This window comes from Bombina bombina, chromosome 11, assembly GCF_027579735.1.
Source record: "Bombina bombina isolate aBomBom1 chromosome 11, aBomBom1.pri, whole genome shotgun sequence".
Taxonomy (NCBI): Eukaryota; Metazoa; Chordata; class Amphibia; order Anura; family Bombinatoridae; genus Bombina; species Bombina bombina.
The window spans coordinates 160,909,584-160,927,782 of NC_069509.1; the positions used below are offsets into that span (position 1 = coordinate 160,909,584).

At 35.1% G+C, this 18,199-nt stretch overlaps 1 protein-coding gene across 2 annotated transcripts in view; it reads left to right on the top strand.

Annotated features, from left to right (window-relative positions):
• The first annotated feature begins 310 nt into the window (after positions 1-310).
• CEP20 (centrosomal protein 20) overlaps positions 311-18,199 on the top strand; it is a 30,005-nt gene continuing 12,116 nt past the window's right edge. The window contains exons 1-4 of one of the 2 annotated variants that reach the window (XR_008399591.1): positions 311-377; positions 1,929-2,126; positions 7,723-7,862; positions 11,509-11,636. Coding sequence is in view for 1 of the 2 variants with exons in the window: in XM_053694429.1 (XP_053550404.1) it covers positions 350-377; positions 1,929-2,126; positions 7,723-7,807; positions 11,509-11,639 (442 nt within the window). In the remaining variant the exon portion in view is untranslated. Of the gene's footprint in view, positions 378-1,928; positions 2,127-7,722; positions 7,863-11,508; positions 11,640-18,199 lie in introns of those variants that run through there. The other variant, XM_053694429.1, reaches the window with a different exon arrangement.

Sequence of the window (18,199 nt, forward strand, 5' to 3'; positions counted from 1 at the left end):
ATATGGAATATAACATAGCTTTAATATACTTATAAACACCATCATTGTTTAATGAGCACTGAAATTGTTGTATGACACAAATGACTTATAACAGGTACTGTATAATATAGCAAAAACGAAGTCAACCCCTCTAGTTGACAGTTGAGACGCCAAAAAAGTATTGTAATTGTAACCAATTTGAGAGTGACTGCGCAGTGCGCACGCGTCGTTCCTTCCACTAAGGGAATCAGCGCATGCCTATTGCGTTCCACAAGAAACGGAAAAAAAACCTTTCCGTCTGCATTCCGGACATGCGCGTTGTGCTCTTAGCGGTTGTGACCTTTCACCCGTTGCTTTGCCAACCATAATTATGGCGACTTTCACGGATCTGAAAGCTGGTGAGTGGGTAAAGTAATGTATGTGCTAGAGAGAGTGATATTAATGTGAGTTGTTATATTTTTATGTTATTTAAGTGTAATGAGATTAGTTCAGTTTTTATCCTTCTGAAGTAGAACGGGTTAACAGCTGGGAATGAATTATACACCCATGTTATATCTACTATGTTCAGTGTATAAGGGAGGCACTTTAGGTAACTGTTGCACTGCAGATAATCAGTGTTACCTTTAGAATTACAAGCACAGAGGTAGCTAATGTGCAACAGTGTTGTGGGGTCATGTCAGATAGGGTTAAATGGATAGAATTTTATACTGGAAATCATATAAAATAATTAACCTTCAAATGTCCCCACAGTAATCCACTAGATAATGTTGTAGACACAAATACTGATAATCTTAAAATCTGTGCTACATTGTACCCCATAATAAAATGTAAAATTAACTGAGAATATGGCTATATGTGCCCTCATGATATAAGTAAATCTTTTTCATATGTAGAGAGGTGTTTCTGGGATGATAAGGGTTGTGGTTACTAGGATATAAATATTACACAAACACTATGTTCATACTTTACTTTTTTTTACCCCTGTGCATGCCAAAGAAAGCTGCAAAATATTTCTTTGCACTACTTTGCAGCCCTCAGTGGCATCTAATGATTAAAGGGTTATGAAGACCAAATTTTTTCTTCAGTGATTCAGATAGAGCATGCAATTTTTAGCAACTTTCTAATTTACTCTTATTATCACATTTTATTCGTTCTCTTGGTATCTTTATTTGAAAAAGCAATAATGTAAGCTTAGGAGTCAGTTTATTTTTGGTCTCGGGCTGGACTGTACTGTGAAGTCAGGATCAGACTGATATGCTTCAGGAAAGTTCTTCTCTGTGAAAGGCACATGTTGAGCAAAAAGAGGCTGCTTTTTGGGTGGTAATTAGCCATAGAACAATCTATTATGTTATTGTTCGTTCCCAGGTTGAAAGCTTCTCTATTTTTATTTAGACTTACAGCTCAGGCAATTAGTGTGATCTCTTAAATAACTCCATAGGAGTGAGCACAATGTTATCTATATGGCATACATGAACAAACAGTACATGTTATTAGCTATTCACAGCCAGGCAGTGAAATAAGAGTTGGTCTGCAGAGTCTTAGAAATCAGCCTATGAGCCTATCTTTAGCCTTTAACAAAAAATGCCAAAAGGAAAAAAAGCAAATTTAATTATAAAAGTAAAGTTGTTTAAAATTACATGCCCTATCTGAATCATGAAAGTTTTTAATTTGGACTTTACTGTCCCTTTAAATTAGTTCCTGACATCACAGATAACAAGAGGAATAGGCCATTTTGATAATGGAAGTAAAACTAAATTGTACTCTATTTGTATCATAAATGTTGCATTTTCACTTCCATGACCCTTTAGTGATCTGAATAATTAGATTTTAATAATATACAACATTAATGGATATTGAATATCTGCCTAGCTCATTGTACCCATAATATTTAACAAGGCAATGAAAGGTAAATGTTTTACGTCACTGAGTACTGCTGCTTGTTTTACCAGTTCTAAAGGATACGCTGGAAAAGAGAAGAGTGTTAGGACAGCTGAAAGCATTGGTTCGAGCAGAAGTGTTTGAAGCTTTGGATGATAAGAATGAACCAAAACCAGCCCTATCCCAGGAAAACCTACTCATTAATGAGTTGATCAGGGAGTATTTGGAGTTCAACAAGTACAAATACTCGGCGTGTGTCCTAACTGCAGGTATGTCTGCTACATGACAGTCTAACAAGCTCTAAGGTACCACTGTAACGCGATAGAATATGTTACTTTACATATTGCAATAAAGTAATTACGAGTATTCTGTAGTGAACACAACTAACTCAAGTCCAATTAACAGTATTTATAATATATAGATGATTTCCCACAATCAAGATTATACTCGCATTCAAGAGCAAACAACCTTGCGCTACGGCAAGAGATGGGTCTAAACATTGAATGGGTTTGTAATTCCCTAAGCTGGTCAGCCCAAAATTCAGTGTATTTGTGCAGTAATAAAAATATGCCAATATGTATTGTGAATATCAAAATCCCATGTAGCTGTTTCTGATATTATAGCCTATTGTTCAGATATCTTTGTTTCTATTTATGCTATAGCCTATGTTAAGTGAATAGGTATGGTGCTAGTTTTATAAATGCCTTGGGTATAATTTTTACTCTGATGACACCTTGATCATTGCTAGATCACTGAGGTCAAATATATCTTTAGTATAGCTTCAGGTATTTTAAGTTTAAAGTAGCAAATTCTTTCTAGAATTTAATATGATGCCTTATGCTAGTTTGCTTACATAAAAGAGTTTGGTATATATAATCAGGGGTCAAGTCCAGTGGGAACACATGGGAACGGAGTTCCTGCACTATTTTTGCAGGTGGAACTAAGTTCCCCCTGGAAAGAGAGCAGAACCACTTCAGTAAACACTGCTGCTGGTGCTGGTGGGAGGAACTGGAGCACAGTCTGTTAAGGTTAGAGGGATAGTGAAATCCTCTAGTAATGGGCAGTAGTACTTCCTGCAATACACTAAATGCAAGCCTGTCAGTGATCCTGCTGTGTGATCACCATGCACTGTGTGGAACACGTGCTTACATTTCTGTGTGGGTGGTCTGGGGTTATTTAGCTCCCCTCAGCAAAAATAGGACTATTGCACCTTAAACGGACATGAAACCCAAAAATTTTCCTTCATGATTTAGGTAGAAAATACAGTTTTAAACAACTTTCCAGTTTACTAATATTATCAAATTTGCTTCATTCTCTTGGTATAATTTGTTGGAGCAGCAATGCACTATTGGTTTCTAACACATGGGTGAACCAATGACAATCGGTATATATACATATGCAGCCACCAATCGGCAGCTAAAACCTAGTTTCTTTGCTGCTCCTGAGCTTTCCTAGATAAACCTTTCAGCAAAAGATAACAAGAGAAGGAAGCAAAGTAAATAATAGAAGTAAATAGGAAAGTTGTTTAAAATTGTATGCTCTGTCTAAATCATGACTGTCTAATTATGACTTTACTGTCCATTTAAGTGGGTGAGACTGTATGACAGAGGAGGAGTCTCAGACCCAAAGGTGAACCCTTCATTGGATTTAATTTGCTTTCATTAACCAGTGTATAGATTATATACCAGTACATATAAATACTGTGTGTGTGTATAAAACAATATTCATTGTTTGGGGGTGGAAGTCTTGGTGAGTTCCCACACTTTCTGTTTGTAGTAGGACTTGACCCCTGTATATAATATAAACAGAGGTTAAATGAGGTTCATCATTTGAGATCTAAGAGTGGTCTCCTTTCTGTTTACCTCCTGTAGCTTTGCATCTCCCATATTCCTAGGAGGTCCAAAAGTAGCCTCATGTGCCAATTAGAAGATATATAGTTTGGCAAGCTGTGTGTACACTAATATTCCTGAAATAGGTACATATGAACATGTTTTGTGTTTTTCTCTTTTGGCACATATTGGTTATATGTCGTGAAACAAATGTGTGTCTTTATTTTCTACTGACATATATTGTTTGTATGCCTTGAATTAAACCTCAATAAAACAAATGTAAAAAAATCCCACGTAGCTCAGAGAGTCCAGTTTTTAACAAAAATCTTGCAAACCCCACGATTTCTTCAGGAAGGAGAATGTGGCCTATTCAATAGGAGCGTTATGCTAAGTGCATATTCCCTACAGAGGAAGATGCAGGGCAAACTAAGCCCTTTCATATTGTGTTTCACAGATAGGCTTTCACAAAGCATGAATCCTTGTTGGTACTGCCTGTCATCCAGGGCCGTCTTTAATACTGACTGGACCCTGGGCAAACATTTTCTTGCCCCCCCCCCCCCCATGCAATTTCGCTCTCCACCCCAACATCCCAAAAAACAACTAAATCAATTTATTTTATATATTTTTTTTAAATTATTAGCCCAGCAGTGGATCATCCACTGCTGGGCTAATCATTAAAAAAAAATTTGCAATATGTGAAACTGGACCTAAGCAGTACTAATAAGTAAATAAATATATAAATTCCTCCACTCTGGATTAATTTAATATGCTTTTGAATGTGATTCTGGTGTGAGGTTAGCTGGTTAAAGAGATTTATGGCAGCCAACAGGAGCAAAGCAAGGTAAAGACTGAGGTGGAAGCATAGAGGTGCAGACAGATATAAGTTTACTGACTGGAACAGTAGAACTACTATGGGAAGCTGTAAAATCTGAAACAGAGAGAAATAAAAACTATAAAAATAAACCTTACCTTAATGTGTGAAGTATCAGCATGACACTATACATCAGCCACAGCAGCACATGTCACTACTTTGCTAGGAACAAGTTCCCTCTCATCCTTCACTAGAAAATGCTGCATGGGGGAGGGGCATGTGTACACTCACTTATTCTTCCCACTGACACCTTTCTGCAAAGCACTGTTTTCCTAACAAACTTCAGTTAGTTGATCTTAGAGCCACAGCAGAAAGAGCAGGGCTAAGGGGACCAGCAGACTGGATGCTGTCTGCCCAAGGCTGCATGGATACAGTGTGAGATGAGTCACACAGCCTCAAGACTGAAGAGAGCAGTGTGTGCAGCTGCACAGATGCTCAAATCCTCACGTGCCTGCCACTCCAGCTTTCTGCTGCATGCGCCTATAGTGAGCCCTACCCAGAAACAATCCCCACCACCAGAGCAGTTACCTGGTAACAGTGGTAACCCCAGTAGGACCTTTTCTGATGCAGTTGGATTGACCGGATGCCTAGTTAGGGCTTAGCATCCAGTGCTGCACAGTGCACATCTAAAACAGCACATGGCACTAGCTTGGAATGTCATTTGCACGGTCTGGCACAGTTTCTCACAAATACATATAAGCAGAGAAATTTTGACTGTGACAATATTAGGGCTGACTGTGTGTGTCCCATGTCACATATCATCAGCAGTCTGGCATGAACTAAAAAAAAAAAATTTTTTTTTTTTTTTTTTTTTTTTTTAGGACTCTTGGGCCCCTTAACAAAGACTGGGCCCAGGGCAACTGCCCCTTTTGCCCTGTGTTAAAGACGGTCCTGCTGTCATCTATACGTTTTTCTGTCAATACAAACTCTTTTGCGATCTCAGTAATTACCTGTAACCCAATATATTTTTTTAAACCATAGGCATCAACAACATTTTTAAAGGGATTTTTTACATTTTTAGGTCGCACCTTAAAGGGACAGTAAAGTAAAAATGCTACTCAAATTGGTTGTATAGGGCACAACATTTCAAACAACTTTCCAAATATCTTCTATTATCAATTTTGCTTAGCTTTCTTGGTATCGTTTGTTAAAGAATAATCCTATGCGAGCTCAGGAGCGTGCACGTGTCTCTAGCCATCTGGCAGCAGTGTTTGCTACCTTTTTTTTTTTTTTTACGCCCTGTTATATACACACGCATGCTTCTATCAGCCCAAGCTCAAATGTATATACCAGGAGATAGCATCCAACAGTCACAATCACGGAATCTTCAGACTGCCAATTCTCATGTTTCAGCCTCTATTGAAGCGTAGAATATGTTATTACTACCACATAATGGGTTAAAAAATACTTTTTTAACCCATTATGTGGTAACAATAAAATATTTTCTACGCTACAATGGAGGCTGGATTCTACTTCTTTTTTGGCTCCTACTTAGGTTTAGTCTTTAACAAAGGATACAGACAGAACAAAGCACATTTGATAATAGAAGTTAATTGAAAAGTTGTTTAAAATTGCATTTTCTATCTTTATCATAAATGTTTAATTTTGACTTTATTGATCCTTCAATAAATACACTTACCGCTTATCAGGGAATTCAAAACATAGAAGAGCACTGCAGTTTTAGCCACATGAAACAGACAATTGTACCATACAATAGAATATCCGTTGTAAGTATAATCAATAAATATAGAATGTGGCGGCGCTGTGTCACCTCAGGGGATGCAAGCTGCTCTTTTCCTCTGTGAAACCTCCCTTCTTTCACCTCCAAAATAAAAAGCTCACAATGGTGTAGCAAGTTTCAAATAAAATGGTACGCGCACAAACGGGTCATACTCACATGTCACATTTCAGTTTTAAATCAGCCTTTTATTAAAACCATCACAAGGCTATCTTCAGATGCAGCTTCAGATTTGATTAAAATATAGCTCAACGCGTTTCGGCAAAACAAGCCTTTCTCAAGAGCATAAAATCAATATATGTCAAAGCAACTTGATGAAAGTAATATGGGAAATATTATAGATAGCACCGATCTGGTTAAAAAAAAAAATTCTGATTTAATGATGCCACAGTTTCAGCAGTTAAGGTCTGATTTTGCTAATTTATCTAATGAGATTAGACTATTTCATTTCATTTCATCGAAGAAGCTGAGTCTAGGATCTCGGCAGTAGAGGATACGGTTAATATTCAGCACATTGAGGTAAAGCATCACACACAGCTAATAAAGAAATTTCAGGATAGAATAGAAGAATTAGAGGACCGCGTAAGGAGAAATCATTTGAGGATAATTGGGCTCCCGGAGGTACCAGAATTTAATGACTTAGCTAAATTTGTCTCTGAAAAATTACCGGATCTATTGGACATGCCTGTGTCAGGCCCAAAAATAGTGGTAAAAAGGGCCCATAGAGTAGGGCCTAATAGGCAAAGCTCTAGCAATATTAGAAGGGGAAAGCCAGTTATAGTAAAGTTATTAAACTTTCAAGATAAGGTAGAGATTCTATCTTATTATAGGAAGCAGAGAGAACTAAAGGTGGGAGAGTATAAGATTATAATTTTTCAGGACTTTTTGGCTGAAACAGCTGCTCACCGAAATCACATTTATCTGACAATCGGCAAGCGCTACCCAGGTGTAGAACCAAACATGGGCTGACCTTGTACACTTATATTCCTGCTTTTCAAATAAAGATACCAAGAGGACGAAGAAAAAATGGATAATAGGAGTAAATTAAAAAGTTGCTTAAAATTGCTGCTGTATCTGAACCATGAAAGAAAAAAATGGGTTCAGTATCCCTTTAAAATTTTATTCTGTATGTGAACCATGAAAGTTTAATTTTGACTTGAATGTCCCTTCCAAAAAATGGTTTCCATTTGTAGTGGATTCTGTTAATTATTTTGTAAACAAACCTATAGGTTATTGGAAAGTATCTTTCAAACATTTGTCTGCGTTTGTGAAACATTTTTCTTGTAAATGCACAAATAAAGTAATAAAACTGTATGATTAACCATTGTTCACTTTTATCCTTTTGTTATCATTTTAGTTATTAAAAGAATAATGTTACAGATTATTGTTATTTACAACTCATAGAGATGGTTTGTTTTATTTTTCAGAAACTGGTCTCTCGGAAATTCCACTTGATCGTTCATTTATCGCCAGAGAACTTAATATTGCAGAGGACTCAAATGCCCAGTCAGTGTAAGGACAAGCGGCCAAGCATACGAGCTTCCTTTCTGTTGGATGAATCACCTTGGTAGTTTGCATAGAAGTATTCAACTCATAATGTAACACCTTCATATATCTTTAAAGGGACATTAAACACTTTGAGATGGTAATATAAATTGTGTGTGTGTGTGTGTGTGTGTATATATATATATATATATATATATATATTTATTTATTTGATCAAACTACAATATACTTTCATTTATTATTTTGTCCCCTTTTCCTGCAATTGCATTCTGAAATTATGAGCATTTCAGTTCATGTTAAAAAGTGCAGAACACTGTTATATTCCACACACAGCGATTGGCTGCACACTCTAGTGACCTATTTATAACTGTCCCTAATTGGCCACAACAGAGAAGGTAACCTAAGTTACAATATGGCAGCTCCCATTGTTTTATAGACACTAAAACTTTACACTTATTTTGTCACTTTTTAAACAACTAATGAAACTTTAAAAAATACATCTACTTGTTATTCTCAGTCTAATCTTTTCTTTGAATGTATCATTCTATCTAGTATTTATTTAGTGTTTAATGTCCCTTTAATTATGGGTACTAAAACATTTCAGGTATTTTTGCCTACTATTAATTTAACTTAAAGGGACACAAAAACCCATTTTTTTTCTTTCTTTCAGGGTTTAAAGAGAACACAGAATTTTTAAACAACTTTCCAGTTTACTTCCATTATCAAATTTGCTTAATGTTCTTGGTATCCTTTGTTGAAGGAGCAGCAATGCACTACAGGAAGCAAGCTAAACACATTGGTTGAGCCAATGACAAGAGACATACATGTCCAGCCCCCAATAACCAGCTAGCTCCCAGAAGTGGATTGCTGCTTACCTAGATATGCTTTTTAACAAATGATACCAAGAGAATGAAGCAAGTTAGATACAAGAAGCAAATTAGAAGTTGATTAAACTTGTATTTCTATTTCTGAATTATGAAATAATTTAGTTTTTTCTTTTATGGACCCATTTCACAAATTCACTGCACTGTCCATTTAAAGGGACATTCCAGCCAAAATTGGAATGGATGCATTAAAGCTTTGAATAGAAGCATTTTTGTAATATACATGCATCAGCAAAAATGCTTCTAATAAAATCTATAGCTGTTTCAAAGGTGTATTTAAGTATGCACCGTGCACCAGCATTATGAACACTGCACTTGCTTAGAGAGCCTAAGGTGCTTATACCATCTGGTAATGACTCAATTTGTTAATTACTGACATGATACAAGCCCCGCTGGTGCTCTGAGCAGCTGCAGTATTTCAAATGCTGGTGCACTGAGAATATCTAGCTATGCTTCACGTGTACGTGCAGAGAAAAATGTTAACACTAAAACAGTGATTTCTTTTTAGTAGAAGCATTTTGCCAGTATATTTATATTGCAAATAAGTTTCTATTCAACGATGTAATTCATCTATGTGCATTTACATTGTGACTGGAATGTCCCTTTAACTGTTACAGCACCAGTGTACTATTTCAGTGCATGCTGCAGAGTCTTGCACCAAACCACATAAGCAGCAGCAGCAGCACTTCAAAGGTACAATTCACTGAAGGTATACAGCAGACAACGATGCCGATTTATTATCCTTAATCAGTCTACTCAAAAAATGTTATTGTTTAAAAAGATACAGTTATATTAATATACTTTTTACCTATGTGATTACCTTGTATCTAACACTCTGCAGACAGCCCCCTTATCTATTTATTTATTATCTATTGACTTGCATTTTAGCCATTTAGTGCTGTGTCCTACACAACTCCACGGTAGTGAGCGCAGTGTTATCTATATGGCTCACATGAACTGGCAGTATCCTGTTGTGAAAAGCTAATAAAAAAGCATGTGGTAGGTGGCTGTCTTTAGGGACTTAGAAACATGCAGAAATTTAGATGTTTAAAGGGACAGTCTACACCAGAATTTTAATTGTTTAAAAAAATAGATAATCCCTTTATCGTCCATTCCCTAGTTTTGCATAACCAACACAGTTATATTAATATACTTTTTACCTCTGTGATTATCTTGTATCTAAGCCTCTGCAGACTGCCCCCTTATTTCAGTTCTTTTGACAGACATCCATTTTAGCCAATCAGAGCTGGCTCACCTGAACTCCACGTGCATGAGCACAGTGTTATTTATATGACACACATGAACTAACACCCTCTAGTGGTGAAAAACCTGTCAAAATGCCCTGAGAGAAGAGGCGGCCTCCAAGGGCTTAGAAATTAGCATATGAACCTCCTAGGTTTAGCTTTCAACTAAGAATACCAAGAGAACAAAGCAAAAGTGGTGATAAAAGTAAATTGGAAAGTTGTTTAAAATGACATTCTCTATCTGAATCATGGAAGTTTATTTTGGACTAGACTGTCCCTTTAAATGTTATAAAGTATATTAATATAATAGTGTTGGTTGTGCAAATGAGTATGAGTAGTAAACGCATTATCTATCTTTTTAAACAATAACAGTTTTGGTGTAGACTGTCCCTTTAAGGATAGTAGTCCGAAATGTTGTCTGCTGTATATCTTCAAGATTAAATAAAGTGAATTGTACCTTTTGAAGTGCTGCTGTTTTTTTTTCTTTTTTTTTCTTTTACAGTTTCACTGGAACAATATTGTTGCCAACTACGTTTTTGTGCTGATTAATATTTTGGGTGACATTTTTGTGACAACAGTGACATTAGATATTGTAAAGACTTGGGCAGGTGAACTTAATTGTCAATCATAGGATACCGGAGAGAGTACTGATGCACATTACTTGCTCCAAGGAGTTCCAGGGACATAACTATCTATTTAATTAGGATAAGCAGTATTACTGCAGTTTTCTTGTAGTATAAAAACAATGCTTCTAGTTAAAGCTGTAACTGTTTTAGTGGCATATGTACATATGTTGTGCAATACCATGCCATGTACGCTCTTTCAAACACCATAACTACTCATAGAACAAGTGTTTAACATAGATCACGGCAGTAATGGTTACGTTTTATCATACAATGCAGTGTTTGAAGGTGCAGAATATGTGAGTGTGCCGCTTTTACTGGAATGATTTTTGCTGCTACAAGTATATTGCAAAAAAATATATATATTATGTCCCTTTAACCTTCTTGGGCATAAGGGACAAAAGCAATATTATTTGTGTGCACCGTTCATACCCATCTTTTGTATGCATATGTGTTTTTGTAATTTTGATTTTCATAACTTCGGTCAGCGTGTTTTCTTACAAATGTATCATATAAGTTGTGCCACAGACGCAGAATTATAATATTTTGTGTTCTGAATTAAATATGCTAATTACTTAATTCTCTGTGATCAAAGAAATTTCATTGGGGTGACAACTTATTCAATTCCGGAGCCATCCTGCCTATCAGCGCACTTCTTTTCAACAGGGATGGGCAAAATTTTAAAACTTTGGTCTTTGGCATTCTGCTAATTTTAGTGCCAGATATAAAAGTGCAACACACAACTATCTGGATTTGCACAGATATTTGTTGTGTTTTTTTTTTTTTTTTTTTTTTTTTTACTTTTAATTTAATAAATCCAGAGCCAAAATGAGGCAAATGCCGCAGACCGTGGCCATTTTCTGCATTTATTTTACTAACAAATATTGAATTCCAAAATTTTTCACATCCCTACTTTTTACGGAATAATCTCATGGTTGTTTTTCTGTTTTGCACAGACCAATGCTCTACGGAATCCTTTCTCACTTTCTAAGCGGCAGTATAGACAGTGGTCCCATGCGCCTACAGCCATCGGTAGAGAAGCACATACTGGCCAGGGTCGGGGGCTCTGCGGAGAGAACCGTACCAGGTAAATATGGATAGTAACAGCATCTTTTTTATTGCAAGGGCATGTTCTAGATCACAGGTTTAAATCAGATTCTTGCCGTATGGCTTGCACAGACATTGTATGAGCGGTAAATATGTCAAAAAGTTTTGTTGAAAGTGCTCCGGCAGTGGTGGGGGCGAGGATGTTAAATTACGGAGACATTTTAACCCCTTCAGGAACAGTGTTACAAGGAAAAAAAGGTGCTGTTACACATTTTAGGAAATCCGGATTTCATATGTCTCTTTTTAAATGTTGCTAAGTTGCATCAAGTATAGGCTATAGAAAAGCTACGTAAACATTCCAGGATGAGAAATTATATTTCCAGAAGGAGGTAGAAAAGATAAGCAATTAAATTATAATTTTCAACTGTTCTCTAAATAGTGGGCTTTGGTATACAGACAGAGATAATATAAAAAAGCATGTGTGTGTACAGAAAGTGATAAAATGATATCTGATTTCCCTGCGAGCTCAACCCATTTTAATGGGTTTTGGTTTCAAAGATCAAAACCAGCTATTTCATATACAAAAATAAATCTTAAAAAAACAATTTATCATACATTTTATACTCTGCAGCTAGGATTACAAGTCATTGGAAACCCATTAAAGGGACAATTTACCCAAAATGTTTCTCCCTTTTAATTTGTTCTCAATTATTCATTTTACCTGATGGAGTGTATTAAGTAGTTCATTTTCCATTGTTCTTTCTAAGTATTGGGCTTTGGTTTGCACAGATATAAGATAAAGAAGTATGTGCGGCTACACAAAGTGATAACATTAGATCTAATTTTACCTGCACGCTTAACCCTTTGTATTAGGCTGTGGTTTCAAAACACGAAACCAGCTATTTCATATACACAAATAAACCTGAAAATACAATTTATCATACATTTTATACTCTGCAGCTGGTATAACAAGTAATTGAAAATACATTAAGGGAAAAAGTTTTACAGTATACTGTCAGTTTACAGGGAAAACCATTTTTTTTACCATTATGTCCACTTAAAGGGATAGTCTAGTCAAAATTAAACTTTCATGATTCAGAAAGAGCATGTCATTTTAAGAAACCTAATTTACTCCTATTATCAATTTTTCTGTCTCTTGGTATCTTTATTTGAAAAAACAGGAATGTAAAGCTTAGGAGCTGGCCCATTTTTGGTTCAGCATTTTGGTAGCTAAATGTAGCCACCAATCAGCTAGCGCTACTCGGGCACTGAACTAAAAATGGGCCGGCTCCTAAGCATCACCAATTTTGCTTTGTTCTCTTGGTATTCTTAGTTGAAAGCTAAACCTAGGAGGTTCATATGCTAATTTCTTAGACCTTGAAGGCCGCCTCTAATCTAAATGCATTTTCACCACTAGAGGGCATTAGTTCATGTGTTTCATATAGATAACCGTGCATTTACCATGGAGACAGCTCTGATTGGCTAAACTGCAAGTCTGTCAAAAGAACTGAAATAAGGGGGCAATCTGCAGAGGCTTAGATACAAGGTAATTACTGAGGTAAACCGTGTATAATTATAACTGTTGGTTATGCAAAACTGGGGAATTGGTAATTAAGGAATTATCTATCTTTTTAAACAACAAAAATTCTGGTGTTGACTGTCCCTTTAAAATTGCCAGCTCTATCTGAATCATGAAAGTTTAATTTTGACTAGACTATCCCTTTAAGCACTGTACTACTAAAGATTTGCATGTATATTTAAAGAATGTTCATATCTCCCTTCTAGCAAGATGATTTTCATTTCTGCCATTAGGGGGAGACACGTATCTACAATGTGCACAAATATTTTCTTTTTCTAAAACAAGCAATACCCACAATAAAAACAAATTAAATTGTTACCCATGAAATCTTGCGTTTGGCAATAGATTTTATTCTAGTAATGAAATAATAAAACACGAGAGGTTTTATAAAACCTTTTTGAATGTTGTTGTTTAACACAGCAGGATGTGGTAGTTAATTAGATTAGGAATAAACAAACACACAAAGTAAACATTGAAGTCACTTTGATATGAGAATAGAAATGTCATGGATCTTATGAACAATATTATTTGACTTACAAAGAGAATTCTGTGTTAACCCAATATAAGTTAAATGGCTATAATAGTAAAAAAAAATGACATACTAATTAGTTAGAGCCTGTAATTTTAAGACCCTGCACTTCTGTGTATTTAAGGGACACGACTCATATCACCTGAACATTTCTATGTAAAAAAGGAAGATATTTTACCTCAGAATTTCTTCAGCTCACCAAAGTAAGTGCTCTGTGAACAGTTTTCCTTCAGCTGCTGTCCAACTGCACGTTGGGGAAAAAAACAATAGCCAATCAGCATCAGCAGTGCTGAGGTCATGCTTTGCTTTGCTGTGACCTCATGAGATTTCATAGCAAACTGAATAGGAAAATAACGTGACTGTGCCTGCACATGCCAGATGCACACTCCCTAGCAAGTCCTGGGACTAGAATCCTGATTGGCTGCTTAAAGTCTCTTTACAGTGGGGTGTTAATACTTAAGACATTTTTAAGGTAAATATCTTCCCTTTATTACATGCATATTTGTAAGAGCACGTCATTTTAAGACAATAGACCCTGCGCTTCTGTGGGTTTAAAGGACCAGTAAATACAGTAGATTTGCGTAAACAACAAATGCATTATAAAAAGACAATGCAATAGCACTCAGTCTGAAATTCTAGGAAAGGGCCATAATAAACATAAAATTACGTTTGTTTTGTTTATTATGGCCCTTTAAGGGTCATAGTGGTGTAAAAATTAAATTTTCTAATTCATTATATCATTTAATTTGTCACTACTCTCGGTGGGATTCTGTGTTTTAAAGGGATAGTAAACACCAAAAATGTTATTTATAAAGATAGATAATCCCTCTATTTACCATTCCCCAGTTTTGCCTAACCAACACTGTTATAGAAATATACTCTTTACCTCTGTAATTACCTTGTATCTAAGCTTCTGCAGACTGCCCCCTTATCTCAGAACTTTTGACAGATTTGCATTTCAGGCAATTAGTGCTGACTCTTAAATAACTTCACGTGCATGAGTACAGTGTTATCTATATGAAACACATTAACTAACGCCCTCTAGTGGTGAAAAACTGTAAAATGCAGAGGCGACCTTCAAGGGCTTAGAAATTAGCATATGAGCCTACCTATGTTTAGCTTTTAACTAAGAATAACAAGAGAACAAAGCAAATTTGATGATAAAAGTAAATTAGAACCTTTTTTTTAAAATGGCATACCCTATCTGAATCATGAAAGTTTAATTTAGACTATACTATCCCTTTAACCTCTGCAAAGGAATTAAAGTCACACTTGAGCCCAATAGCAACTAAAGGACAAATACTTCTAAAATAGAATTAGTGGTTTAATTCTATAAAATTGTTATACTTGGACTGTGAGCTAAATAGTGAGTCTCCAATCATCAGAAACCACTCATGTTACCAGCTAATGGTGCACCCAGTACCAGGGACTGCTCAAGAAATTGTGCTGACTGGGTCCAAGAATGAAATGTCCCAGACACCCACTACGGTTTAAAGACAACCACAGTCAGCAGTCACAGACATTAAAGTTTATCAGGTTCTGTATTCTCGTGAGAGCATGCTGATACACAGCTGATGGACCCCATATAAGATTAATTTTAGTGCTGGGTTAAAGACCCGGGGTTCTATAATTCTTTTTCTACCCCGTTAGATTTTGCTACCAGCGACACTGTGCATGTGCTAAATAAATCGGCATATTCCACAGATGATCCTAAAACATCTGTGAAATGTTCTGATGTTGTTAAGGGCAGTATACTATAACATTGTTTTCCCTTAAAGGGCCGCTAAACCCAAAATATTTCTTTCATGATTCAGATAGAGAATACAAATTTAAACAACATTACAATTTACTTCTATTATTTATTTTGCTTTATTTTTTAGATATCCTTAGTTGAAGAAAAAGCAATGCACATGGGTGAGCCAATCACACAAGGCTTCTATGTGCAGCAACAAATCAGCAGCTACTAAGCATATCTAGATATGCTTTTCAGCAAAGAATATCAAGAGAATAAAACAAATGAGATAATAGAAGAAAATTAGAAAGATGTTTAAAATTGCATTCTCTTTCTAAATCATGAAAGAAAAAATGTGGGTTTCATGTCCCTTTAATGTGTTTCCAATAACTTTTTTTACCAGCTGCAGAGTATAAAATGTATGAGATTTGCTTTTTTAAGGCTTATTTGTGTATATGAATTAGCTGATTTTGTGTTTTGAAGCCACAACCTAATGGGTTGAGCTTGTAGGTATAATCAGATCTCATTACTTTATCACATTGTGTACATATACATGTGTCTGTATCTTATATCTGTAGGTATAATCAGATCTCATTACATTATCACACTGTGTACATATACATGCTTCTTTATCTTATATCTGTAGTATAATCAGATCTCATTACTGTATCACATTGTGTACATATACATGTGTCTTTATCTTATATCTGTAGGTATAATCAGATCTCATTACATTATCACACTGTGTACATATACCTGCTTCTTTATCTTATATCTGTAGGTATAATCAGATCTCATTACTTTATCACATTGTGTACATATACATGTGTCTTTATCTTATATCTGTAGGTATAATCAGATCTCATTACTTTATCACACTGTGTACATATACATGTGTCTGTATCTTATATCTGTAGGTATAATCAGATCTCATTACTGTATCACATTGTGTACATATACATGTGTCTTTATCTTATATATGTAGGTATAATCAGATCTCATTACATTATCACATTGTGTACATATACATGTGTCTTTATCTTATATCTGTAGGTACAATCAGATCTCATTACTTTATCACATTGTGTACATATACATGCTTCTTTATCTTATATATGTAGGTATAATCAGATCTCATTACTGTATCACATTGTGTACATATACATGTGTCTGTATCTTATATCTGTAGGTATAATCACATCTCATTACTGTATCACATTGTGTACATATACATGTGTCTTTATCTTATATCTGTAGGTATAATTAGATCTCATTACATTATCACATTGTGTACATATACATGTGTCTTTATCTTATATCTGTAGGTATAATCAGATCTCATTACTTTATCACATTGTGTACATATACATGTGCCTGTATCTTATATCTGTAGGTATAATCAGATCTCATTAGTTTATCACACTGTGTACATATACATGTGTCTTTATCTTATATCTGTAGGTATAATCAGATCTCATTACTGTATCACATTGTGTACATATACATGTGTCTGTATCTTATATCTGTAGGTGTAATCAGATCTCATTACTTTATCACATTGTGTACATATACCTGCTTCTTTATCTTATATCTGTAGGTATAATCAGATCTCATTACTGTATCACATTGTGTACATATACCTGCTTCTTTATCTTATATCTGTAGGTATAATCAGATCTCATTACTTTATCACATTGTGTACATATACATGTGTCTTTATCTTATATCTGTAGGTATAATCAGATCTCATTACTTTATCACACTGTGTAAATATACATGTGTCTGTATCTTATATCTGTAGGTATAATCAGATCTCATTAGTTTATCACACTGTGTACATATACATGTGTCTTTATCTTATATCTGTAGGTATAATCAGATCTCATTACTTTATCACATTGTGTACATATACATGTGTCTGTATCTTATATCTGTAGGTATAATCAGATCTCATTACTTTATCACATTGTGTACATATACATGTGTCTGTATCGTATATCTGTAGGTATAATCAGATCTCATTACTTTATCACATTGTGTACATATACATGTGTCTTTATCTTATATCTGTAGGTATAATCAGATCTCATTACTTTATCACACTGTGTACATATACATGTGTCTGTATCTTATATCTGTAGGTATAATCAGATCTCATTACTGTATCACATTGTGTACATATACATGTGTCTTTATCTTATATATGTAGGTATAATCAGATCTCATTACATTATCACATTGTGTACATATACATGTGTCTTTATCTTATATCTGTAGGTACAATCAGATCTCATTACTTTATCACATTGTGTACATATACATGCTTCTTTATCTTATATATGTAGGTATAATCAGATCTCATTACTGTATCACATTGTGTACATATACATGTGTCTGTATCTTATATCTGTAGGTATAATCACATCTCATTACTGTATCACATTGTGTACATATACATGTGTCTTTATCTTATATCTGTAGGTATAATTAGATCTCATTACATTATCACATTGTGTACATATACATGTGTCTTTATCTTATATCTGTAGGTATAATCAGATCTCATTACTTTATCACATTGTGTACATATACATGTGCCTGTATCTTATATCTGTAGGTATAATCAGATCTCATTAGTTTATCACACTGTGTACATATACATGTGTCTTTATCTTATATCTGTAGGTATAATCAGATCTCATTACTGTATCACATTGTGTACATATACATGTGTCTGTATCTTATATCTGTAGGTGTAAT